General features: G+C 38.1%; 1 protein-coding gene across 2 annotated transcripts in view; it reads right to left on the bottom strand.

Moving 5' to 3' along the window:
* Positions 1-1,643: 1,643 nt before the first annotated feature.
* gpr4 (G protein-coupled receptor 4) overlaps positions 1,644-27,386 on the bottom strand; it is a 66,775-nt gene continuing 41,032 nt past the window's right edge. For both annotated transcript variants that reach the window (XM_030151290.1, XM_030151291.1), the window contains exons 2-4: positions 11,457-12,518; positions 4,350-4,614; positions 1,644-2,730 (exon numbers count right to left, since the gene is read on the bottom strand). In XM_030151290.1, coding sequence (XP_030007150.1) covers positions 2,009-2,730; positions 4,350-4,614; positions 11,457-11,585 — 1,116 coding nt within the window. In that variant the 5' untranslated portion in view covers positions 11,586-12,518 and the 3' untranslated portion in view covers positions 1,644-2,008. The remainder of the gene's footprint in view (positions 2,731-4,349; positions 4,615-11,456; positions 12,519-27,386) is intronic.

Raw genomic sequence — 27,386 nt, 5'->3', positions numbered from 1 at the left:
GTTCAAAAATATTAACATTTGAGCATTGAGACCCGATGTATCAAATATGATGCAAAACTGAAACTCATACATGGAAATTGATATTTGGGAAAAAAAACACACATAAAAGCATATTTTTGGTTGCTCAGAAGGACCAATAAAGGCTTCAGTTTCAAAGAACTGGAATTTTCTGTCAATGATTTAATGGTTCAGGCTTTACAGGGTTAGACTTTGTGTGGTTACTTTCACTTTTCTACTCTGGTGACACTTGATAAGAGTTAAAAACAAACACCAGGGTTTAGTTTAACCCAGAAAAATTCACAAATATGTGACAGAAAATGGCTCATATTGTGTTTATTAATATTAAAACTAAACCGCAGTCTTTTCCAAACCCTGACAGAAGTCTTCTACTGCATAAAACTAAATACGACAGGAGTCAGGATCGATAGGACTGACCTCCACTCCACCCTCAACCCAATCCCAAACTGGGAAAGTCAAAGAATTGACATTGACTTCAGTGATCAGTGATGTTTTCTTGCAGCAAATGTTCAGAGACACATTTAGTTTTGCCGTTCAGTTGCATATGAAGGTCATTTCTGTGAGACCACATTGATGGCGGACATTTCTAGAAGGTCTTGGACCCATTAGCAGGAGCTACCGCTTCCTGTACTTCACGCTAATTTACCTTTGTTGTACCGAATTCTACCTCCTGCCAAAAACTGCATTGTACTGCAGCTGCCTTAAACAGCCCCCCCTTCCTACGTCAGCCATGAGGAGGACAATGTGTACCAGATTCACCCAGTTACACCAGAAAAGCTCCAAAATGGAGCTGTTAAAGTCATCTCACTCCTTTGGCTTTGAAAGCTTTTTCTGAAGGAGGATGCAGTTTTCACGAGTATCTGGTGCCAAATTCTGCTCCCTGACGAAAACGGCATCCCCAGCTGCAGGTGATGTTGTTTTCGGTAGTATCTATATTTTGTGTGTTGTGTATTTAAGATTTAACTTTTGACCATTTTGCATAGCTTACAATTTGCACATTCTTTAGTTTAAATTAATAAAAAACAAAAGTGTAATATCTTGCAATATTACGAATTACTTAACTCAGTGGTTCCCAAGCTTTTTTGGCTTGTGACCCCATTTTAACATCACAAATTTCTGGCGATCCCAGACATTCAAAACGGAGACATTTTTTGGCTAAAATCGATTTGTTTTTGATCATGTAATAGTTTGCTATACTATGTTGCAAATAAATGTTAATTTTAGATGACATTTAGTCTATATAATGTATATTATTCTGGACGGAGGCAGAAAAGCCAGGTGTAGATTACTGCACAAAGTGAGAATTTTATTTTCCAGTCAGTCCAGCTGTGATTTACAAGGCTGCAAATTAATACTGAACAAACAAGAACTCAAACTATGAATTATGAAAGAGCTGCAGCATCTGAAACTGACCACAATGAACATTTGACAGAAAAACAGAACCACAGTGCTGTAGTTTCAGCTTCAGAGTTTGTCATGTCTTTTATGCATTGTGATTGTCTGTCTCAACTCACCATATGCTTTTTATTAGTAAGTTGTAGTTTAGTTTAGTTTTTTATCAATCACTAGAAATTTCAGGTGACCCCATTTGAATTCCAGGCGACCCCACGTGGGGTCCCGACCCCAAGGTTGAAAAACATTGACTTAATTGCGTCACAGCAATGATGGTGTTAAGAGGTTCAGTAATTCACAATTAATTTCATACCCTACAGTCAGAAAAGAAAAAAAAATTAATCAGCCAGGGGGAGCACGGAGCATTTCTCAGGAAGTTGTGACAGGGTGAATTTGGTGAATACCGTCTGCTTAATGACCGACTTAGGAGGGTGGGGCAATTTTCAGCAGGAAGAAGAATTCGGCACAACAACCGTTACCAACCCGATCCTGTTCTTAGTTCCGCTGAAGTGCCGAGTGTTGCCGAGCGTTGTCGACCGTCTGGTGGTGTTGGGTCTCGTTCCGCCCACTGACCTGGACAGTTTTGGGTCATTGCGGGTCATTTCCTCACACTGAGGATGGTCATCTGCAGACACTCCTCCTTCAGAGCCACCAGCTCCGTCTTGTAGCTGCTCGTTTTGCTCCCGTCAGTATATACACAAGGCTGCTTCTTTGCCGACAACGGCGTTTCCATGGTAACCGAGCCAGCGTTGAGCATGTCCGCGTGCGACGGCGACGTGGACGAGCCCTTGTAACAGGCCGCTGACAGCAACGCCGACAGGGCTCGTCCGACGTCATGCCGAGCTCCCTCGTTGACGAAACAGTACAAAATAGGGTCAGCGACACAGTTGAGGCTGGTGAGCGCCAATGACACATGGTAGGCAGCGAACAGGCTTTCCTCCGAGCTACAGTCGCACGGTTTCCTCAGAAACATGACGCTCCGCACCAGGAGGAGGACGTGGTACGGTCCAAAGCACAACAAAACAATCAGAATTAAACTCAAAGCTAAACGCTGGATTTTGGCCTTTTCCTGGCGTTCCGTGGAAACGTTGCAGTGAACTGCCGCCAGGATCCCACGGTAGGCGACCAACATGGCCGTCCACGGAGCCAGGAAACCCAGAAAGGTCCTGTAGAGGTTCATCCCTGCCACCCAGTCCTGCATGGGATATTTCTCAAAGCAAAAGGTGTGGTTGAACCGGTCCTGGAAGAGTTCATCATGGAAGAGAGGAGCGGAGTTGGCCACGACCTCGATGATCCAAACCACGGCGCTGACCAGGATCGCTACAGGAAGGTCAACAGAGGACAGAGGTCAGTGGTCATCAGACTGGGGTGAGCCGGGTTGGGAATAGGGGTTTTTCATGCATGACCCAGAAACGGTTTGAAATGACCGACTTCGTATCACTTCTTCCGTTTTACTTGTCAACAGTGGCTGAGGCCACATCGGAGTGTCACTGCTGTGTGTCCCAAAGCACATCTAATAAACAAAGGCAACTATATTTAAGTTTTCATGGTTTTCCTTCAGATTTAATTGAGAAGAAGAAATGGGTCGTTGCAATTCATCAAGATGAAGGGCTGAACTTCAGAATCCAATCAGGAAGTATGTTCGTGTGCAGCCAGCATTTGTGGGAAGCATCAGTGGTATTACGAAGAGAATCAAGAGGACCCATTTCTTCTTCTCAACTAAATCTGAAGGCAAACCATGAAAACTTAAAAATAGTTGCCTTTGTTTATTGGATGTACGTTGGGGCACAGAGCAGTGATACTTCGACGTGGCCTCAGACACTGTTGACAGTAAACCGGAAGAAGCGGTACACAAAATGAGTCATTGCAAACCGTTTCCAGCTCATATGTGAAAACCCCTATTGTTAAGAGTTTAGTCATTCCAGTTCTATTACTTATTGATTCTCATTGGTTTAGAGAGTAAACTGTAGAACAAATGGCTTTGCTCAAATTAACTCTTTACTGTCAAATACTATCAAATACTAACATTTTACATGGATTGGAACAAACCACAGGTGGGTAATCCCAGCTCCATAGAGTCGAAGTCCTGTCATGTATCGGTTCTACCTGTTCACTGAACACAGGTGATTCCACTAATTATCCTTCTACCTGGATGAGGAGATGATCTCATCAACATGGGCTGGTTAAGTGAATGGTCGGAACTAATATGTGGGTCGGACTTCTAGTCTCTGGAGCAGGGTTACCCACCTCTCTTGAATCTCTCTCTAGATAGTCCTACCCACATATTAGTTCCAACCATTCACTGAACCAGCTGTTTTTCATGAGGTCGACTCCTCATCCAGGTAGATGGATAATTAGTGGAATCATCTGTGTTCCGTGAACAGGTAGAATCAGTACATGACAGGTCTTTGACTATGGAGCTGGGATTACCCACCTCTGGAACAAACCTCATAGAAGGTAACAAAGGTGAAGTTAAAGGAGTGTTAGATCTACCATCTGCAGCCTCTGAACCTGATTGTCATGGAGATTATTCATAAACAATAGTAAAGCAAGTTGACAGTGAAACAACACTAACATTAACAGTATCAATAGAACTAAGAGGAGTTTATTGTTAGCGGCTGCTAAACCTACACATCCAATCAGAGACGTTCCATTAGTGCAGTTTAATTGGAAGCTGTGGTTGAATGTTTGTAGGTGTTTAACCCTTTGTTGTAATGGAAGCTCTGAAGTGTCAACTTTACTGATGAAATACTGACTTTAGAGGATTCTGAAGCAAAATACAGAAAAGACCTGATGACACATTTGATGTGAGGACGTTGCGGAACTGAAAAATGGAATCCTTAAGCAAGAAGACTAACGATTCCATTCATGTTTGTTGGTTGTTTGATTGATTGATGACCTGGTGGATGTTGCAGAGCTGCCATCCTTTACCTACACACCTGTTTTGATTCGTCGGACCTTGGCGAAACGCAGAGGAAAGGCCACGGCCAGGTACCGGTCCAGGGATATGCAGCAGAGGAAGGCGATGCTGACGTAGATGTTGGTGTAGAAGATGAAGCCAAACAGTTTGCAGCTCTCCTGGCCGTGGATCCAGTCGTCGTGCTGCAGGAAGTAGTCGATCCACAGAGGAAGAGTGGTGATGTAGAGGAGGTCGGCCACGGACAGGTTGATCAGGTAGATGCCCAGTTCATTCCGCTGACGCACCTGAAACCACCAGCACCAGCAGCTTATGGACACCATTTAGAAGATCCAGAGTAGATAAAAATAGTTCCAGTGTCCCTGTACGTCAGCGTCATGTTCTATCAAGAATCAGTCCCAGTTGAATGTGTGAGGTTGTCAGGTAGTGTTCTGTGTTCCAGTCCTGTGGTCTGGATGCACATCAATCTAACTATAGAAGTGGGCGGGACTTTCACTGGAGGAGAACTCAACTAATTTAATCAAAGTCCATATATGACTTCTATCAGTGATCAGTAGGAACTATATTGACATTTGGAACCATTTATATGTTATAAACCATCAAAATATGAACCATTAGGCATTATGACTTGCACAGTTCCTAAGGACCCCAAGTTTTTTTAGCATGGACTGCTACCTGGAGATGTATTAGAGAAAGAAGACAAATTCCTCTTTAAAATTCTTATAATTGCTTCCAACAAGGTCATTACCAGGAACTGGCTCAAAACTGATGCACCCAGTGAGGATCAATGGGTATAACAGAGGAAATCTACTCTATGGAAAGATTAACTTACTACCTACAGCTCAAGGAACACATTTTCATAAAGCACTGGAGAAAATGGCTGGACAATAAACAAAACAATGCATAATTACTACTGCGTCATTTATATATTTTGTGTTCAACCAGTGACCCTTAGTTTCTGTGTTGTGTTGTCTGTTGATAAAATAAATAAAAAATAAAGTGTGTGTGTGTGTATATACACATACATATATATATATATATATATATATATATATATATATATATATATATATATATATATATATATGTATATGGAAAATTATAAGGAAAGTTCATCAAAAATTCAAAATTTCCCAAAACTGTGAACAGACTTTGTAGACATTGTCCTAAGGATGATACATAGGAAATTTGAAGTGAATCCGACCCCTATGACCCGTCGTAGTTTCGTCAGTTCGTGGCCAGTCTGTCGGTGAGCTGCTAAAAAACTAAACAAAGACAGAACTTGCAGGAAACCAACGACAACCATTAGATCTGTCATGATCAGACAGAAATCCTCATCATGGAGCTTCATCACGGTGTCGGATGTTCTCAACAGTGTTCTATTTAAATGTCAACTTTTAATAGACGGTAACATCTGCATAAGTTTGCGTCTTGTGAAACAGGTGGTAAATGTGTTTCATTGGCTCATTAGCTCATGTCAATATGTTCCTCAGCGTCAGACTCTAATGATTATTTTTCCTGCTTTAAAAAGAATCGTGCGTTTGGTCAAATGCAGCTGATCACAGATGTTCCAGTGCTACATCTATTGGTATTATTTACTTATACGCTACAGTGTTGTCATGGTAACCACAGTTACCCCACTGAGGAGACTGAACCTTCCTGAATGACACAACTAGTCCGTTGTGTATTTAGTTTAATATATTTCTTTAAATATTTTATTCATTAGAAGTGTAAGCCAGCGTTCACCAGCACTGCATCAACAAGGTTTTTTTTTTTAACTTTTTCACATCTCACTGCAAAAAATGTCCCGCTAGAAATAAGCCTAATATTCCTAAATCTGGTCAGACTGTCTTATAATGAGCAAAGAAATCTGCCAACTGGGTCAGAAAAAAATTCTTGGCTAGAATTCTTAAAACAAGCAAAAAAAAAAAAGTCTATCAACTAAAAAAAACCCACAGTGTGTCTTAAAACTAGACAAAAACGCTAGAATTTGAGCAAACAGTGCTTAGTACAAGAAAAAAAATCACACTAATTTAAGACAGAATGACTTTAAGGAATTTTAGTCTGTGACTGAACTGGAGAGAAGAGTTTAAGTCTGAAAAAAAGAAGAACATTTACCGGAGGAGTGAATGAGAGAAAACATTCAGCTTTGGTTCATGTCTCTACAACATTCTACTTGACGAAGGAATGTTTCGGTCATTTTTCAGATGAGACGCAGGTCATTTTTGTCATGTTTTAAGCCTGTAAAAAGCAATAAATGATTAAAAAAATGTTAGATGCTGTAATTTCGTAAGATTCTTAAATGAGAAGTTGTTCCAGTGGTTTCAGTCTAAAATAAGAAAAACAATCAAACCTTTGCTTCGATCATTTACAAAATATTGCCAAACCTTCGTACTAGTAAAATCCAACTTGATATTAGCTGGAAAGTCTTATTCAGAAAAAGTTTGATATATATTTTTTAAATAAGAATATTTTTATGTAAAAATTTCTTGGGAAGCTTTTTTCTATTTAGATGAAAAATAAGACAAATGTTCTAAAAATAAGGCTTTTTTCACTGTCTTAGAAATACTTTTTTGCAGTGAGTTTTTTTTTACCACCCACCCCCCCCGAGCCAATGAGCCCGTTTACATGACCATAAATACCCAATAACTGAAAATAATCACATAATTGTAATAATCAGATGTAATGCGTTTACGTGCACTTCAGAAATACGATAATCTGTAAACCCTGGTTTAGTCATTTCAGTCCAATACTGGATTAGTGACGGTAGAATCAAACTTCCTGTTATCGTCTAAAGCTCATATTTGACTTCGTCACTTCTGTTTGTACAATTTTAATTATTTTTCCACATGTGCAGATGTAAAAGAACCAGGTCTGTCGATATTAACACAGATTAATCCATCATCATGATTAACCTGATTGAAATTTTATAATCATTTGACAGCACTAAAAAGAACAAAATAAATCAGATTAACCTGTTCACATGCAGGAAGACTCTGGGTATCGGGGACAAATCCATGGGTCTTTATCGAGCAAGTGACTATTTTTGGTAATTTCCTCAAACATTAAATATGGGTCCAGTCCTGTTCCTCAGTGAAGTCCAGAAACATGTTGGTTTGTATGAAACTACACAGTCATTCAGACGGATTTTATAGACATTTTGAAGCCGTAAATAGTGGCTATGACCTTATAACAGCTGTTTTATTACATGTTTACTTTTTAGCAAATGCTGCTCAGATGTTTTACAGTAAGAGGAGGGCACTGTTGTCATGGCAACCGACTTAGGTGACCACGTCCAATAAGTATCATCATTTCCTGAAAATTTCATCAAAATCCTTTCATAACTTTGTGAGTTATCTTGCTAACAAACAAAAAATCTGCCCCCCCCCCCCCATCACCATCAAAATTTCATCATTTGTTCCATGTGCCAGTATTAATATTTCCTGAAAATTTTAGTTATCTTGCTAACAGACAGACAGACAAACAAACAGACAAACCCCGATGAAAACATAACCTCTGCCGTTCCTTGGCAGAGGTAAAAAGGTTGAAGTTTTGAAAATCAGACTATTGTCCTCTAAAGGGTTAATCTGATAACTCATAATCAGATTACTGCTGTTATTTGATTAATCAGATTCTACTGCTTACATGATCAATAATAATCCAATAACTCCACAAATCGGATAATGATCAGAGTATTAGTGTGAATCCACTTCTTCTTCCACAAGTAAAACGGACTTTTATTCGTAAATACCTTACATTTGTGTCAAGACTCAGTCTGTTTCACTGCTAAAAACCTTTTGCTAAAACTGTAAAGAATCCAATCAGCACCAATTAACTGATCTGTCTTTAACAGATTCGTCAATCACTGTTTGAGATCTATGGTTTCATGACAGTTTTACCCTGAGGACAATGAACTGAGCGGAAAAGCCGAATGTCTGAGTCACTCATGTTAAATGAGCTTTTTTCTCCTCAGTTTCTGAACTTGCTTGAATGAAAAGTCAATAATACTCTTTCCTGTCGCTGCCAAAGCAAACTGAAGCTCTGTGGGAAACAGTGGGAGCGGCTGACGCTGGATGGGAAAACCTCCACAGTTCCATGGATTTAACATGTTACTGCTAAGAAATGACACCGTCACTTCACTTTCATTTACTGGTTTAGATCCACAACAGGCTTCAGCAGCTGTTTCAGACACAGAATCAGCCCAAATGAGACACAAATGGAAAGTAGAGTTCACATAGACTGGAATTCAACTCAGGCAGACAGCATGGAAATCTGTGGTTTTGGTATTGATTGTTGTTTGATTTGTTTATGTTTTCATTTTTGTTCAATTTGTTGATTGCCTTCTTCTTTTTGTTAATAATTTTGTTCATTTTGTTGGTTGTTTTGGTCATTTTACCTCCTTTTGTAGATTATTTTATTCATTTTATGATTAAGTGGTTCAATTTGGTCATTTTTTTTGGTTATTTTGTTCATTTTGATGATTGTTTTATTCATTTTGGTAATAACTGGTTCATTTTTGCAAATTTTTTTGCTTATTTTGTTGATTTTGTTGGTTGTTTTGGTCATTTTACCTCATTTTACAGATTATTTTATTAATTTTGTGATAAATTGGTTTATTTTTGCTCAGTTTTTTTGGTTATTTTGTTAATTTTGGTTATTTTGTTGATGTTTTTTCTTCTCATATTTGTTTTGAAGTTGATTATTGTCTTCAATTTGTGGCTTGCTTTGTTTATTTTTGTCGAGTTTGTTACTGGCATAAAACATCAGTAAATTAATGCCATAAATTTCAGATTGTCTGAACCGAAGGGTTAAAGACATGTTAAGGTCAAAGGGAGGTCACACTAAATATGACCGCTTTGGTTTATAGAAGCTGATTTTCCCTGATACTGTAGTTTTTCCTGCTGTTCGTATTTTAGATATATCAGATTGGATCTAAATACAGACAAATAAATATGTTTGGACGTTAGGACTAAACCAACAAACAGAATATTGGACTTTAACAGATGTCTGAATAAGACACATATGATTGTCTCTGATCTCGGTGCTGCTGAAGGTCAGGAGCTGGTCCCTAAATGCCTTCAGTGGCAGTCCAGATGTGCTAATGCTAATGCTACAGTCACAGAAAAAATTATTAGACCACCCTTGTTTTCTTCAGTTTCTTGTTCATTTTAATGCCTGGTCCAACTAAAGGTGAATTTGTTTGAACAAATATAATGAGAACAACAAAAATAGCTCATAGTAGTTCATTTCAGAGCTGATATCTATCCATTTAACATGTTTTCTTGATAATAAACAAATTCACTTCAGTTCTTACATCAATATCTGTGGCATTGTACTGACAAAAACAGTGCTTTTAGACATTCCATGTGTTCTTTTCTGTCTGTTTTAGTCACATGACACACACAGGAGTTAGGACTGGATTACATAAACATTGTTTTTGATGACTTTTGATGGTTTAATAATTTTTTTCCACGACTAGGTACTGTGTGTTTTATGGGTAAAATGCAGACTGGTTATACATTATATATACTAACCCAACAAACAGAATATTGGACTTTAACAGACGACTGAATAAGACACATATGAAGTTGCTTTTCCATTGGAAATCTGCGCAAAACTTTACCGATATTTACTAAATGTCAAAAAAAACAGAAGTGCGTAATGTCGGTTTACCCATTAAATCACAAATGTGATGATTTATTTATTTGTTATCACGAGATGACATGAGTAGTCATTCCATAAACATGGCGATGAATGTAAATATGATGTTGATTTACAGATATATTCATTATTATTATATATCACCCCTCTATGTCATACTAAATTAAAAAATGATTCAGTTTCCTGGTGTGTCCATACATGCCACAATTAACTACATACCACACAGTTACCCCCACCCCTACCTGATTTCTCCACACCAAAGACAGTGACATTCCCTAAACACATTTGCTTCCCCTTGTGGAATGATCTGTCCACTGATCAGTGTCTCTCTATTCCCATTCAGATCACTAACAGACATTATAATTATTAGAATCATCATCATATTTGGGCATCCCACACCTTCACCACTAGAGTAGCAGACTCACCACCCCACGGCCCCTGCACTCCCCATCCCCACCGGAGAGGGGTGAATCTGAGTAACCTGCGGCCGCTGAGTCAGCCCCCCAGACTCCTGATGGCACGGAGCCGCCGGTTCCTGCCAGGATTGGTCTGGTAAACGCTAGATCACTGGCGAACAAAACTTTTGCTCTTAAGGATTTCTTCACGTCCCCAGGTTTAGACTTTCTCTGTGTGACTGACACCTGGTTGAGTGTTGGGGACTCCAGCGCTTTCACTGAACTGTTGACCAAAACTGCTGCTATTTGAACTCCCCACGTACGTCAGGCTGAGGTGGAGGAACTGAAACTGTTTTGAAGAGTCAGTACAAATGTAAGCAGCTATCTTTACCATCCTCGTTCACCAGGTTTGACCTGTGCCTGTTTGAACTGTGTTCCTCTCACACTGTGTTGTGTGCAGTGGTTTATCACCCTCCCAAATACAATAAGGACTTTTTAAATGACTTCTCTGATTTCCTTGCTGAAATCATGCCTAAGTATGATCGTGTCCTTATTGTTGGGGATTTTAATGTTCATGCGTGTTTTCCTGATAAGCCAATGACAAAGGACTTTTTAAGCCTCACTGACTCTTTTAATCTTGTGCAGTCTGTGTCTGGTCCCACACAAGAACACAAACACACACTTGATCTGGTTTTATCTTTTGGTTTGCCTGTTTTTAACTTAGAAGTTTGTGATGCAGTGTTGTCTGATCATATGCCTGTACTATTTGAAGCTGCTCTTGCCTGTAACCCAGCTAAACCTCGCACTGCAGCCTGACGCTGTCGCATCATTAACCCCTCCACTGCTGCTCAGTTCTCACAGGTTTTCAGTCAGACTTGTAACTGTGTCACTGAGTCTATGGACAAAGATACGGATAAAGTGAGTTAACCTTTATCGTTGGAACATTTCTGACTATGTCATCCCAGTGGAAGGTTAACTTCTCCTTCTCCAGACGTCCTCAGGTCATTGTAATCCTGTGTGAAGGTGGACTCATGACTTTAGTTTGATCAGAAAAGGCTTATTTAAGGACTCACCTGCATGTAGGCCGCCCACAGGGCCATGCAGTTGGTAGGAAGACCCAGAACGATGACTATGATGTAGAGCGTGGGCTGGAAGAACTGGTCCACCTTACTGTCCACATCACAGAAGGAGATGTTGCACATTGTCCTCTGTCCGTCCGTCCGTCTCAGCTTTGCATGTCCATCTGTGGTTTCGGCAGATTTCAGCGAGACGACGAGTCCGTTCACATGACCATAAAAATCCAATAACTGTTAATAATCAGATCATTCTAATAATTGGATCTGATGCATTTACATGCACTCGTTTAGTCGTTTCAGTCCATTATTGGATTTCTTTGGGAGCTCGTACATAAGTAGTGACGGTAGAGTCAAACGTCCTGTTATTGTCTTCAGCTCATGTTCATGTTCGACTACATCACTTCTGTTTATTTTTTTTACACATGCACAGAAATAAATCAGATTAACCTGTGTACATGCAGGAAGACGAATCCAGGTGTGTTAATCTGATTTGTCATAATCAGATTACTGCTGTTATCTGACAAAACAAATCAGATTACACTGTTTACATGATCAATAGTATTCAGATACTGATCAGAGTATTAGTGTGGACGTAAACGGACTCATTGACACGCTGACTCTGGAGTCCCGCTCACCGACCACACTGATGTCATTTCTGGGACATTTCATAGTTCCTGCTTCTTAAACCTCTGTCCCCGTCGCCTGGTGGGTCTTGGGGGGTCATAATCCCCCCCTCCTCCCGCCTCTCTCAGCCCTCAGAGTCTTTCAGTAAAAGCTGAAGAGGAGAGGATCCGAGGATCTGAGGATATAAAATGATGAAATGAAAGCTGCCTTATCGGCGCCGCTCCAGGCCTGATGCACCTGAACAGGACCTCATCAATCTTTCAGGGCTCGGACTGGTGCCAGGTCCATGTGATGCTGATCATCAGGGCGTGAACGGCTGCATCTCAAGGTCCTGATGACACGTGAAACCCCCCAGAGACGCAGCAGAAAATGGATTTTCCACAGCTTCAGCAGTCAGGATCTGCCGGTGGGTGAGTTACTCTGAACCCTGAACATCTGCAGAGACGAAGAGAAGGAAAAATAATCACCTCTTTGTTTCATGGTGATTCGTAGTGAGACAGATTTCACCTTAATTTCCCCTTTTTCCACCGCAGCAACTTTACCAGGAACTTTGACAAACCTGGGTGTGTTCCCACCAAAATTACCTGGTAAAAAAACTTTCCCTCGACCCCAAACTTTCCCTGATAATAGTTCCAAGGAGGTGGATTGGATTTTTCTGATTCCCCAGAATTCTTGGGGGCGGGGCTGTGTGATAAAGAACTCTGATTGGTGGATTGGTTTAATCCAGGCACGTCTGTGAATGTGTTTATTCTGTTTCTACGAGATTCACTTCATTTGTGTTTTGGAAAAAGAGAAAAGAGAGAGAAGTAGACGATGATGACGACTGTTTAATGAAAACACTCTGTATTTTGGTCTGCGTATGATAATCTGTCATGGAAACAGATGGAACGAGGCCAAGATGAAGAAAGTTTGGTTTTTATTTTGTTGTAAATTCCACTTTAATAATTTTAATCTAAGAGAATCTGCCAATATTTTACTTTAATTTCAGAGAATATCAACATTTTTTAACATAAATTTCCCTTTTTATCATCAGACAATCCAGATTTTATCATTAGTTTATTCCTTTAGTTTCAGTTTTTCTGGTAACTATTTGTTTTTCTTCTTAAACTCGTTTTGTTTGTTGTGATACATGAGTTTTATCTCATGCATTTTACGACTTTATTCTCATAAAGTCTGACTATTTTTTTTTTTGTGAATCTATAGTATATGTTTAATGTCTAGAATTTGAGTTTTTTTCTAGGTTCAACTCCCTCTAGTGGTGATTATTGTAATTGTAATAGTAATCCTTCCTACTTTATAATGCACGTTCTGTGTCCGTCCGTTCGATCGATGTTGCAGCATAGGATGGCGTTTGTACGGGTATTCCTCAGCCTTCACAGGCCTAATCACCACCAAACTCACCAAATGAACAGAAACACCTGACTATCTACTAGGCATAATTTTATGTCCGTATTCAAATGTTGTGAGGTATGCTGGGCGATTGTAGCCTCTCATGCTATCATACAATGGCACCGTAGGTACAGTGCCGCTAGTTGTAATAATCTGTGTGTTTATCTGAATCCACTCTGGGTAATAAACCTGAACCTCGAACAACGTATTTACAGAATACGATCAAATTCAATTCAGCAGAACTTCAAGTCGACGACTGGAAACGAGTCTGATCTGAATAAACTTCCTGTAACTTTTAAATGGAAACACAAACCACACATTAGGAATTCTTTTTACCAGGTAAATCCATTCCTCATAATAAAAGTTCCTGTGAATGTTTGTGGAAAAAGGGTTGAATTATGTTTTAAGTCAATAAAAAGTTCCCACAATATTTAAGTTGCCAACATTCCTTTTATTTGGAGCAGAAGTCCTGTTTGATTTTAGTTTATGGCTGAATTATCATCAAACATCAGTTTATGGATCCCATGGTGGACGCTTCAGTAGTATCTGGAAACTAACGGTTTCATGGGATTAAACAATGTTTGGCTGAACTGGATGAGTTTGAAATGACTCGTCCACCAGGAGCCGACATGACGACCCCGAACACAGATCACAGAGGTGGTTCTGGTCCAAACATAGAAACATAAGATCAGCCACAGATTTACCACAAGAAGAAGAAAATGACAATGAAAAGAAAATGAAATGAAGGGTTTAGGAATGAACTAAAAACTAAAACAGACAAAACTGATCACTTTTAAAGCCTGAATGGGCCTGGCCCCCAGCTATATAGATGAGATGCTAGTTGGCTACAAGCCAGTACGCAGCCTTAGATCCGCGGGGGGTGGGGGGGTTCCTGGCAGTTCCAAAGTCCAGGCTTAAATCGAAAGTTGCCCGGGCCTTTTCCATCAGGGCCCCTCCTCTTTGGAACGTCTTGCCCCAGGAGATGAGGCTGTGGAATCAGTGACATCTTTTAAATCACTTCCTAAAACACATTTTTATAAACTTGCCTTTATGTGATGTCTGTCCCTTTTTAATTTTTATTTTTTTTAAATTTGAATTTTATCCTGTTTGGTTATTAATTTATAGTCTCATACATGATGTTTTATCTCACTCCTTCATTTTTACATTGATTTGACAGCATCATGTTACGTTCTCCCGGCCCTCTTTACTCCAATTCACTTAATTTATTCGAAGTGTCATGCTTTTGCATTTGTTGTACACATCTCTCTTATTGTGTTCCTTCTGTTTTAGTGTCTTTACTTGCATCTTGTATCCTGCTGTTGTGCCCTTTTGCTTTGTTTGTCAAAGCACTTTGTAAACTTCGGTTTTAAAGGTGCTATAGAAAAAAGCTATTATTAAAACCTGGAAGGAAAACACATGACGAACTGTGTGAACGGGAGTTCAAATCCTAATCAGAAACAGCAGAAACACAACGAAGTTTGCATTTTCTAGGGACTTTCACACAAAACCTACAGCAACGGAAAGTAACAAACTACAAATAGTTCATTACTGAACTTCAAGGTTTCAGGACGATTTTCTACTTTTACTTTTGATTTCAGCGTCTGTCCACAAAATGGAATTATTACTTCAGTTATTTTATAAAACATCACCAGCACATTGACTGACTTAGAGCTGACTTTTTGGATGTTTGTCTATATTTTAAGTACTGACATAAGAATTATTTGGTAAATTATTCTTTAAAATTTAAATGACAATTAATAAATTAAAACTGATATCTAGGGACTAAAGTTAGTAAATGCGCCGTTCCTGTTTTTCATTCTATTCCAAAAAATAACAGCTTCAGCTCAATTTAACCAGATGTATAAACCATCAAAATATGGACCATTATAAGTAAAGGCACGTTTTTAATATTTCCAAAAAACTGTCAAAAATTCAAAAACCTAAAAATCTCAAAACTGTGAACAAACTTTGTAGACATTGTCCCAAAGAAGACACATTTGAAATTTGAAATGAATCCGAACTGTAGTTTTGTCTGAGATGTTTGAAGAAATTGCTAACGAAGACGATAAAGACGATGAAGATGATGAAAACACATTCCAACATTATGTAAAAACCCAGACTTTAAGGCCGGACTCCCCTGTTGCTGGAGTACCGGGTCACAGGAGGGGGTGGTGGTGCTGGGGTTCAGCCTCTTTTGGACGTAGACGTGGTGTCCAGCTCAGCTCCAGTGAAAACAGCAGAAGTGCTTATTTGTGCAGCTGCCATCTGAACTCTGGCTGACCAGCAGGTTCGTCTATTTAAAGAAAAGGCACTTGGAGTCCGACGGGTTTCCTGGCCCGTTCCGAGATCTGCGGAGGAAACGGCCTCGGCGGCGCAGAACGGCGTCCCAGCCTCACCTTGTCAAATCACTCATTGTTGGAGGAAACGTGTTGATACGCTGAGTCACAACCGGGTCAAAACTGCACTCATCTGTTTTCAGTGACAGGGATCCATGAGGTCTATCAGTGTCACCGGATCTGGATCTGGATCTTCAGGGCTGATGTGAAGGATATTAGTTTGGAAAAAGATGAAGGATGCGTGGAAAAATAGGCCAAACTGTAACCTTTGGGGGGCCGGTTTTGGCCCACGGGCCGTATGTTTGACCCCCTAGTTGTTGATCCACGGTTCAGACTAAACTGTGACAGTTCGGACTTTGTTTGTTGGATTCAAACAAAACTTTAGGTTTATTTCTAGAGCACATTTCATGTACTAGACAATTCAAAGTGCTTTACATAAAACATTAAAAGCATTACAGCAGGGAAGCAACACAAAGTATAGGCATGAGAAACAAACAAACAACCAAAAACAGATAAAACAGATAAAAACTTGAAGCTTAAAGAAAGTGCAGATGTGAACTGATGGATACAAAGTCTGTTCACATGAGAACAGGGGGGTCTGAAACCTGGATTTAAATAAACTCTTCTTTACTTCAGTTATTGACGACACAAACCCGACAGAAAACACAGGTGAGACGTGGGTTTTACCCTCGGCCACGTCATCAGTTGTCCATCCATCTGTCCATCTGTCTGTCTGTCAGTTTGTGCAAAACTTTGGCATGCACCAGTGGTTCTCAGCTGGGGGGGATAGTCAACTACACATTCGCTGTTTCACAACTTTATCGACCTGTCCTCTACGTACAGGTGACATCTGTCGCATTACGTGTAGAACTAGCTATTGGGGTCCGGTACATCATCCGTCTATATGTGCAAAACTTTGGCGTGGACTAAAGGCCGAGGGTTTTCAAGTGCACACGTTATGTTACTGTGGCTGTTTTCCATCTAAAAACAGAGCTAAGCTAACAGAGCTAAGCTAACAGCTATAATGTAAACTATCAGTGGATGCAGCATGTGATGATTACTGTTAAAATAATCATCTATAAGTTTATTTTGAAGAAGAAAACTTGACGATACCATAATACAGATGTGTGGAAACAGTTTTAGTTTGTTTTATCAACCTTTTAGTTGAGTCTTTTATGCTAGTTTTACCAGCTTTTAGTCTAATTAAACCATCACTTACTTTGGTTTTACTGTACTTTAGTTTAACCATCTTTAAGTCAGATTTAACCATTAAATAGTTTGGTTTTACACTCTTTTAGACTTGTTTTACCAAGTTTTAGTCTGTTTTAACAAATTTTAGTTTAGTTTTACTGTCTTTTATACAGGCTTTACCCATAAACTTTGTCCTTTATTCAGTGACTGATAGTCTGTGGATACATGGCATTGGTTCTTTGGTGGTTTTGGTCATTGTGAGTCTGTTCTGGTCCCAGACTGACCCCTGCTGGTCACAGTCTGGAACATCAGTTCTGCATAGAAACACAGTCAGGAGAATTCCAGTCCTGTTTATTCGTGAAAAGCTGCACAGTCATGGTTTTCCTTGGTCCGACAGTGTTCGAGTGTCTGGTTTACAGGTATGTGGTCCGTCCTCATTTCCTCCACGTTCGACCACTGCTCTTATCTTAGTCCACACCGTCACCAGAAATGTGTTTTGTTCATCCATTACAGATGTTTATCTGGTAGCGCGCACGCAACCATCTGAGGGAGTTTCCTGTCATATGATGAGGCGTTTACGGTCACTTCACCTGTTACTGAGTCAGTCCAACAGCTTCACCCACTTTAGAACATTAACAAAAATGTTACAACATGATCGAGGAGAAAATGCTTTTGTCATTGCTGAATCTTTTGTAAAGTTTTTGTCTTTTTCCATCTTTTATGTCATTTCATCCTGTTGCATCTGTTCCATTATTTTGTTCTTGTTTTGTGTTTTTATGTTTTGTTGAATCTGTTACAAAATCTTCGTCTTTTTGCGTCTTTTCTAAATCAGTTGCATTAATGCCTTTGTATCAAATCTGGTCTCGTTTGTTTTAGTTTTTGTTTTGTTGCATCTTTTGTTTGTTTTCATCTTGTTGCAACTTTTAGTTTTTCATTTTGTTGCGTCTTGTTTTTAACTTGTTGCATCTTTTTCGATCTGTTTGTTTTGTTGCATTTTTTATTTTTTTCCATTTTGTTACAACCTTTAATTTGTTTTTGTTTCATTGCATGTTTTAGTTTTTTGTTTTGCTGCGTCTTGTTTTTATCTTTTTCAATGTGTTTGTTTTGTTGCATTTTTTTAGTTTGTTTTCCTTTTAGTGACAACTTTCACTTTGTTTTTGTTTTGTTGCATCCTTTAGGTTGTTTTCTCTTTTTTTTTTTTTCATTTTGGTTGTTTTGTTTCATTGCATCTCATTTTCATCTTGTTGCTTCTTTTTTGCTGTGTTTGTTTTGTTGCATTTTTTTTGTTTTTTATTTTGTTACGACCTTTAGTTTGTTTTTGTTTCTTTGCTTCTTTTAGTTTTTTGTTTTGTTGTGTCCTGTTTTTTATCTTGTTTTTATCTTTGTCAATCTGTTTGTTTTGTTGCCTTTTTTAGTTTGTTTTCCTTTTAGTGACAACTGTCAGTTTGTTTTTGTTGCATCCTTTAGGTTGTTTTCTTTTTTTTTTTCATTTTAGTTTTTTGTTTCGTTGCATCTTGTTTTTATCTCATTGCTTCTTTTTCGCTCTGTTTATTTTGTTGTAAAGTTGTTGCATCGTTTGTGAATACTTTCAAACCACCCATAACCATCTGGTTTCTTGTATTTTCACTCATTATTCCGGATCAGCCTTTAAACTTACTGCTTGTCCATGGACCGTGTTAGTGTTTGTTGTCATCGGTTCAGTCTGCTGTAACGTGTCCATCTGTGGTTTATTGGAGGTCAACAGGTTTACTGTTTTTTATACAATAGACGCCTACATCAACCTGTTGTGCGTCTTCCGGTTCAAGTCGACGCCGTTTGATCTTCTGCCAGAGGAGATTAGGTCAAAGCAGTCGCACACAAACTGGGTTTTCCAACAAACCACACACTGCCACACAGGTTTAGCCACATTCGACCTCAAACCCAGCGGTGTCGAATCAGAGTCAGTTTATGGTTTGATAAAGATCTGAGATTAACTGAGTCCGACCCCTCCCACTTTAATCTGCACATTCCACAACAAAGGCGACCTGGAGACCCACAACAGGTGTTTATACGGAGTCGACAACCGACAACACACAACAATGACACGATGAGTGGAGTCATGGAAGGAGAACGAAGGGAAACAAAAGAAAGACACGAAATACAAATGAGTTCAAAGACACAAAAACACAAACTACAACTGAACTAAAAGTAACGTGATATCATGAATTGCGTACAGAAAACACATCACTTTTAATTGGTGAGTTTTCTGTACGCAGTTTAAGCTTTCTGCGTGTATGTTCACCACGTGTAAAATACCACACAATTAGCAATTAGCGAAATTTGCAGTTAGGGTTCGTGGTTAGCGCAATTAGCGAATAGTGGTTAGGGTTAGGGCAGTGTTTTTCAACCTTGGGGTTGGGACCCTGTGTAAGGGAGTTAAAGTATGTAGTGTGTGAGTCCACTTGCCATCTCTCGCACTGTTATTGTATTAATTATGTGTGTTGTGTCCTATTGTTTTATGCATGTTTATGGTACCTGATTGACCTGTTTTTTTTTTTTAATCTTATAATATAATCATCCTTTTAGATGTAAAGCACTTTGGGCTTCACTATGCTGTTGTAAAGTGCTATAGAAATCAACTTTGATTTGATTTGAACTTTGATTACAATTTTATGAAGAGAATATCATAAAATGGTATGGTATTCTGTTCATGCTTTCTTTTCTTATATTCATCATTTAATAGATCTTATGTATTTTATTGTAGTTTTGTTTGTTTTGGGGTTTTTTCTGTCTCTTCTGCCCAGTTTACTCAGTTCTGGTTGTAGTTATTGTTACCATTATAATTATCACCATGGTTGTTACTGTTTGTATTGTTGATATTTCTTGTGAGGGTCTTCGCCACCTTCTTCTTTCTTGCTCTCTCCCCTTCACCCACCCACCCACGTGAGGTCCGGCATCGAAATGTGGTTCAACAAAACTCATAATAAGGACAATAGAATATCAAGGGGAGCTCCATATACTTTATGAAGTTTCCCTTGTCAAAGCAAATTTGTTCAGCACCAAAAGACAGCCGGACCATCATTCTACTGTTATGATGCTGGATAAGACAAGTTAGAAAAAAAAAAAAAAAAAAAATTACAATTTTATTTGATGGGCATTGAACGCCACACCCCTGCAGACTAGGGTGGTGCACCCCAGTTCTGCTGTGCTGTTTACCTGGTGAGGACACACACTGTCAGTCCTGTCATTATTTTACTTTTTTAAAATTTTAATTTCATATCTAAGTGGTTGTTTTACACCATTAAATTTGTGTAACACTTAACTCCCTGTCGGCCGAGCATAATATTGAGGGAAAATGACGATGTTTGTAATTATTTGTTCATAGCATGATTAGCATGTGGTGTGTTAGCTAACTTTGACTGTTTTTTTATTTTAGCTTAGCAGTGTGAGGACATGTTCAGGTGTTACTAATGAGACTGACTGTATATTTTTCTGCCAGGAATAAACGGTAAGTGTTCAAAGAAGGTCGGTTTTGTCATATCTAACACAGTGCACGAATACAACGGCTACACCTACATGGGGTCACCTGGAATTTCTAGTAATTGAATTAAAAATAAAAATAAAAACTTACTAATAAAACATCTCTGAGTTAACAGAGACAACCCCAATCCATAAAAGACAAACTGAGTGTGAAACTGCAGCACTGTGGTTCTGTTTATCTGTCAAATGTTCATTGTGGTCAGTTTCAGATGCTGCAGCTCTTTCATAATTCATAGTTTGAGTTCTTGTTTGTTCAGTATTAACTGTCAGCCTTGAAAATCACAGCTGGACTGACTGTACATATCCTGACCAAGGAAAATAAAATTTTCCCTTTGTGCAGTAATCTACACCTGGATTTACTGCCTCTGTCCGCAATAATATACATTATATAGACTAAATGTCATCTAAAATTAACCTGTATTTGTAACATAGTATAGCAAATTATTACATGATCAGAAACAAATTAATTTTGGCCAAAAAAAAAAAAAGTCTTTGTTTTGAATGTCTGGGGTCTCTAGAAATGTGTGACGTTAAAATGGGGTCAGGAGCCGAAAAAGGTTGGAACCACTGGGTTAGGTTTGGTTTGTTTATTTTGAATATAACATTAACCCTTTCATGCACGAATTATGAGAACCTTGATCAAAATTTATTTTCATGAGTGTTTTTATTCCTCTTCAGGCATGAAAAAAAAATGCGATTGAAAATTTTGTTATGAATCTATTTTTCATGGAGTTCAAAAAATGTCCACTCAGTTTGACACCATGGATTTAATTTTTGTAGCAAAGAAGCATGTATTTACTGATAGATCATGTGAAAACTATGAAATAACACTTTTAATGCAGCTAATCTGATGTTTTCTCACATTTTAACGTACTCTAATACTAGTCATTACTCACTTCATGGAGATAGTATGCAAAAAACCCACTTTATGTAAAAAAAAAAAAAAAAAAAAAAAAAAAAAAAACAACCCAAAAACCCAGAACTGTTTAATAATAATGACAAGCAATTGATTTACACTCAAACATGTTACTGCAGATCCGGTTTATCAAGAACAGCAAAGTTACTGTAATAGTGTGAATTGCAGTGTATGGGATGGTGCAAACGTGTCCACTGTGTTGGCTGATATGCAACTAAAACAACAAAGCCCATGAATATATAAGACAACAGCTGTAGAATAACTGTCCACTGTAGTGACCACTGTGCATGAAAGGGTTAAAACCAAACAACAAAAGGGTTTATATAAAAAGAAAAACATTCAAAAAGGAGCGAACTGAAGTGAAGGGTTGGTGTTAGCGGTTATGGATGTGTGAACCGGAGATGTTGGCGTACATTGACATGCAATCAAATGGCGTTTAATAACATGCGAAAGGATGAAACTGCGTACGTATAGCACGCCAAATGGAATAAGAACTGGAGTGGCATACAACGCGATTTCATGAGATCAGTCGGACAAAAGGACACAAGACAAACTAAAATAGAAAAATAATTCAAATGACAATACAGTGATCTATCTATCTATCTGATGTGAACTTTCAGTGCTGAAGTGAATGTTCTTTGTCTTTTTTCACCTCTATCTCTGTCCTGGATGAACTCAAACTAAAATATTATGTGAGTAAATCATCTGTTCAGGAGCTGTGATAAGTCAGCGCCGTGGCCTCCAGTTGTTGGTTTTGTGGAAAAGCCAGAGTCAGGAGATACTGTGGATCCAGACACGAACTGACCTGAGTCTGCTGCTGTTTTTTATTTTTATCTCCAGGAGCTGTTTTTTTGGGAACACTTTGTCTCTGGTTTCTGGAAAAAGCCCGAGCAGCGACAGGTTGGTCCATAACTCCCATGACTAATGACGCCATTGTACGAGTTCTTCCTCTGCTCCGGAATGCGACGACCAGGATGAAACGCGATGAAGTACGGGGAGGTTTAAAGGTCAAAGGTCATCGGCGTCATTCAACAGGTGAGGACGACGCGTTAAAGTCAGTTTATAGTTTGATAAAGAGTCCACCGCCTCCCAATTTAATCTGCACATTCCAACATAAAGACAAACTGGAGACCCATAACTGGTGTGTACACTGAGTCCACAAACACACAACAGTGACAAGATGAGTGGAGTCATGGAAGGACAACGAGATGAAAACCAAAGATACAAAACACAAATGACTTAAAAGATGCAAAAACACAAACTAAAACAAGACAGAAACAAAACTAAAATATGAAAATGATGCAAAAGACACACAACCCACAACATATAACAAAGTGAAAGTGGCTTAAAAACACTGAGTTTATTTTAGTTGTCTTTAGGGGTGTTAGAAAATATCGGTTCTCCAATATATCGCGATATTTCATGTCACAATACTGTATTAAAAAGTACTGTATCGATATTTTTATTTTTATTCAAATGCAGATATGGCGCAGGTTCATTTTTGTTTTTTGCTTTTCTTTATTGTTAATATCTTTAATATTATTTAACACTGTTTTATTCAATAATAGTTATTTGAAGCATCTTAAAAGCACTTTTTACTGTCTGAGAGGCAGATGTTAGTTCCTTTGTTGGGATTGAACTAAAATACTGTTCTGATGTTCTGAACTAATAGAATATGAACATTTGAACCGGACCTTAAACTGTAATGTCTGTAAAATATAATTTCAGTTTGAACACAGGAACATTCTGTGATATAACATTAGATCCTGTTGTGATCAAATAAAAATGTGTTTAGTATTTGTGCAGATTTCTGGTGAAATTCAGTTCTTCCAGGAAATAATCATTTTTAAAAAAGAAACAAAATTTTTTTAACAGTATCGTGATCCTAGTATTGTGATTTGTATCATATCACCAGATTGTTGCCAGTACACAGCCCTAGTTGTCTTTAACTTTTTGCATCATTGTGTCATTTTCAACACAAAGGCCCTCGCTTGACCCCTCCCCCTCCATTTTGCACATGCACGCGCTGGGAAAAATACAAATCTTACCAAGTGTATTTTTCTCATTTTTAGTCCAAATATGTCATCACACTTCAAATCAGACAGAATCACCTAAAGAGGAACTTTTCAGTGCGATATAAGAACGGAGTTATAAACAGTAGATTTGAAAAATCTGATTTCAAGAAATCTGACCAAGATCATTTTCACTTGTTCCATTGGCAGATTTTTTTTTTTTTTTTTTTTTTTTTTTTTTTTTTTGCTTAATTCAAGATTTTTTTGATTAATTCAAGGACAGAGCAGCACAGCCAACAACCTGGAGGGGGCGGGGCCTGAAGTGGCTCATGTGCATTTAAAGGGCCAGTGCTCCAAACCACCTTTCTGGTGTCATTACTCAGAAATAGGGTTGAAGATGGACCTGTGGAGCAAGGTTATGATAGTTTTGGATTTTTCATTATAGTTTAGTTTTATTTAGTTTTGACTTTTTTTCTCTAATTCAGTTAGTGTTATTTAGTTTTTAGAGCAGGTTTGGTAGTTTTTATTGGTTTTCGTTTGCTTGTAAATGCTTAGTTTTAGTTTAGTTTTATTTTTTCACATCTTCTCCGTCGTATTCAAATAAATCCCAGACAGGAATCTGCTGCTTTCTCCCAACTTTAGTCTCCATGTTGCAGGTAGAGTGGGGACCAGAAGACGACTCTAAACAAAGGACGAGAAGTACCGACCTGGAAGTACCGCACGGTGCCATCAGCTAAAATTGTTCAAGTGAAATACATCGATTTCGTATCAATCCGACATCGACAAAGACGGAAAGAAAGGGAATTTTATCCATAAATTTTATACGTTTTAGTTACTTTTGTAAGCACACAATACAGTTTCAGTCAGTTATTGTGTTTTTTTCTTTTAATTATAGTTTTTATTTATCTCAGTTAATGAAAATGTTTCTTCACTTCTAGTTTTCGTCATTTTGTTAGTTTTCGTTAACGGTAATAACCTTGCTGTGGAGTTGAATTAATGAAGAATTCAGACCCAAGCAGAGCATTTACAGTTTATGGAGACCACAGGAAAATGTGGGAAAATGAAGAATTACATTTAAAAAAGACAAATGTCACTGCTTTAAGGGATGTTTCACTGACTCTGAGGCAGCGTCTGTTCTGTTTCAGCTCCTCATCACTGACTTGAACAAACTCTTTCTGTTTTTTCTTAGTTTTTTTGTCGTTCGTGGTTGTGGCCGATGTCCATTCTCAGTGTCGGTGACATGTGAAGGTCGACCCCTGGGGTGTCATCACGCCTTCAGGTCACTTTCTTTGGCATCGAACACGACGGAAATGTTTCCGCCTCCGTAGGTTTGTTTAGATCCACGACGATTAGAGGGTCAGAACCGAGCCCATCACGGACCCGTTTGGGAATTGGCTTTTAATTGGACGATTATTCTGCATGAGAAAGGACCTCAGCGGGGTCGGACCGCCCCCGGGTCGGACCGTCCCAGTCCGAAACATTTAGACAGTTTGAATAGTTTTATCAGTTTGACCCGATTGGCCCAGTTTCAGATGAACATTCAGTTGTTTACTGTTGAAGGACTGGGACTCAGATGTCACATAAACACGACTTCACTTCAACCACACACTTCAGCTGATTATAAACACTGACACATGTTTCTGAGCCGTGAACAGAACCCAACCTAACCAAACGGAACAGAACAGAACCCAGTGGAACCAAACGCAACAGAACAGAACCCAATGGAACCAAACAGAACACAACCCAGTGGAACCAAACGGAATAGAACAGAACCCAACAGAACCAAACAGAACCCAACGGAACCAAACGGAACAGAACACAACCCAGTGGAAACAAACGGAACAGAACAGAATGGAACCCAACGGAACAGAACAGAACCAAACAGAACAGAACTCAAAGGAACCAAATGGAACAGAACCCAAAGGAACCAAATGGAACAGAACCCAAAGGAACCAAATGGAACAGAACAGAACCCAACAGAACAGAACCCGACGGACCTGAACAGAACAGAGCCCAACAATTTAAAACATCTGACAGTTATGTCAAATACACAACATTCAGTCACTGGAACAAAGGTTTTACTAAACTTTTTTACGTACTTTTCATGTTATTTATAATTTTGTAAATGTTTTAGTCGTTTTGTTCTTTTAATTTATTATTGTAATTATTGTTCATTTTGTTGTTACTGTTTCTTTTCTTTCTAATTGGGCTGTTTTTGTTAATTTTGGAGCTTTTTTTTTTTTTTTGCTTAATTTTCCTAAAATTTTTTTTGCTCATTTTCTTCACATTATTTATTGTTTAGTAATTATTTTTATTTATATTATTTTTTATGTATTATTTAATATATATAAACCCAGTGTGTCCATCCACTGCCACTGATCCAACTCCACGGGTTTTACTGGTGAATCAATGTTGTAGAAGATGACAGTGTTTCCATGGTAACTACGGAGCCTCTGAACGTCCAAATGGGTCATATCTGATGACCATGAAAAGATGAAGAACTGTATTTTACACCATTTATTGACATGTATTGATAGAATTAGTGGATCAACAGGTATTAAACAGTTTAGATCAGTAGATGGTTCTGGTTTCTGTGTAGGACTTTGAGAGTTAAGAGAGTTTAGGTCCTTCTTGAAAAGATGAAAACATTCTTAATATCTCAGACACTGAACATGTAGGTCATTTTGTCCTGTTGTGCTTATGCTAATGCTAATGCTAATGCTAGGTGCTGTGTGTAGTGGCTAAATTTCCCCACAACCAGAGGGTTAATAAAGTGATTTAATCTTTAACTTTTTCATATTCGTACTCTGTTAAATAGAATTTTCAGTTCTTTTTCGTTTCAAGATAATTACACGTTTCATATTTTTATTTGTTAAAGTTTTGTTTCAGGGTCTGGTTGAGTTTATTTGCATTAGCAAAAAGCAACTTTGGATGTTCTATTTTTTGCATTTTTGTTCCTTTTATTGATAATTTTATTAATTTTTTGTTAAATTCTATTTATCATTCTGTTATTTTATGTAATTTTATTTATCATCTGTTCTGTTTTGTTTGTATTGTTAATCAATTGGTTCACTATTTCTCCATTTTATCGATTTTTTTTTTGTCATTTTAAAATCAATAAAATGAACAAAAAATTTAAAAAAACAAAATTAAATGAACCAAACATTTGATAAACAAAATAATAGACAAAATGAAAGAAGTGAGCAAAATAGTACAAATATGAACAAAAAACAAACAAATAAATGAACAAATGAGACCCTCTGTGAAGGCAACCATGGGCGTCCACTTTAGCAACAGATTATTTTGTCGTTCTCATGCCATAACTTGTACGACTCAGCTCTTAATTGCTGTGAAATAAGTAACTTCCATGTTTCTAACCGTCTGTGTTTTTGCATCTGCAAGAACATGACGCTTCACAGTCGTCGCCGGCGGCAACATTTGTCTGGGAACTCGACCGGGTCACATGACCTCAATCTGTGTCCGTTAACCTCAATCAGATGTTCCACAGATCAACACGTCCCACAAAATAATACATGAACTGAACAGAAATGAGCAAATTCACCAACAAAATGAACAAATATGAAAAAAAAAAAAAAATCAACTAAATATTTGATAAAAACAAACAGAAAAGAACAAAAATGAAAGGAAAAATGAAAATATGGACTAAAATGAGCAAAAAAAAATTGCAAATGAATTAATAAAGCAAAACAAAAACAATGAGCAAAACAATAAATAAAATGAAGTGAAATGTACAAATTCATCAACAAAATGAACAAATATGAAAAAATAAATATTTTATAAAAATGAACAGAAAAGAACAAAATAACAAAAGGAAAACTAGCAAAAATATCTAATAAAGGTAACAAAAAATTTGCAGATGAATCAATAAAATGAACAAAATAACTAAAATGAAAAGAAATGAACGAATTCATAAACAAAA

The sequence above is a fragment of the Sphaeramia orbicularis genome, chromosome 13, assembly GCF_902148855.1.
Source record: "Sphaeramia orbicularis chromosome 13, fSphaOr1.1, whole genome shotgun sequence".
Classification (NCBI taxonomy): domain Eukaryota; kingdom Metazoa; phylum Chordata; class Actinopteri; order Kurtiformes; family Apogonidae; genus Sphaeramia; species Sphaeramia orbicularis.
The sequence above is the reverse complement of the archived record's forward strand: the minus strand, read 5'-3'. Positions and strand labels throughout refer to the sequence as shown.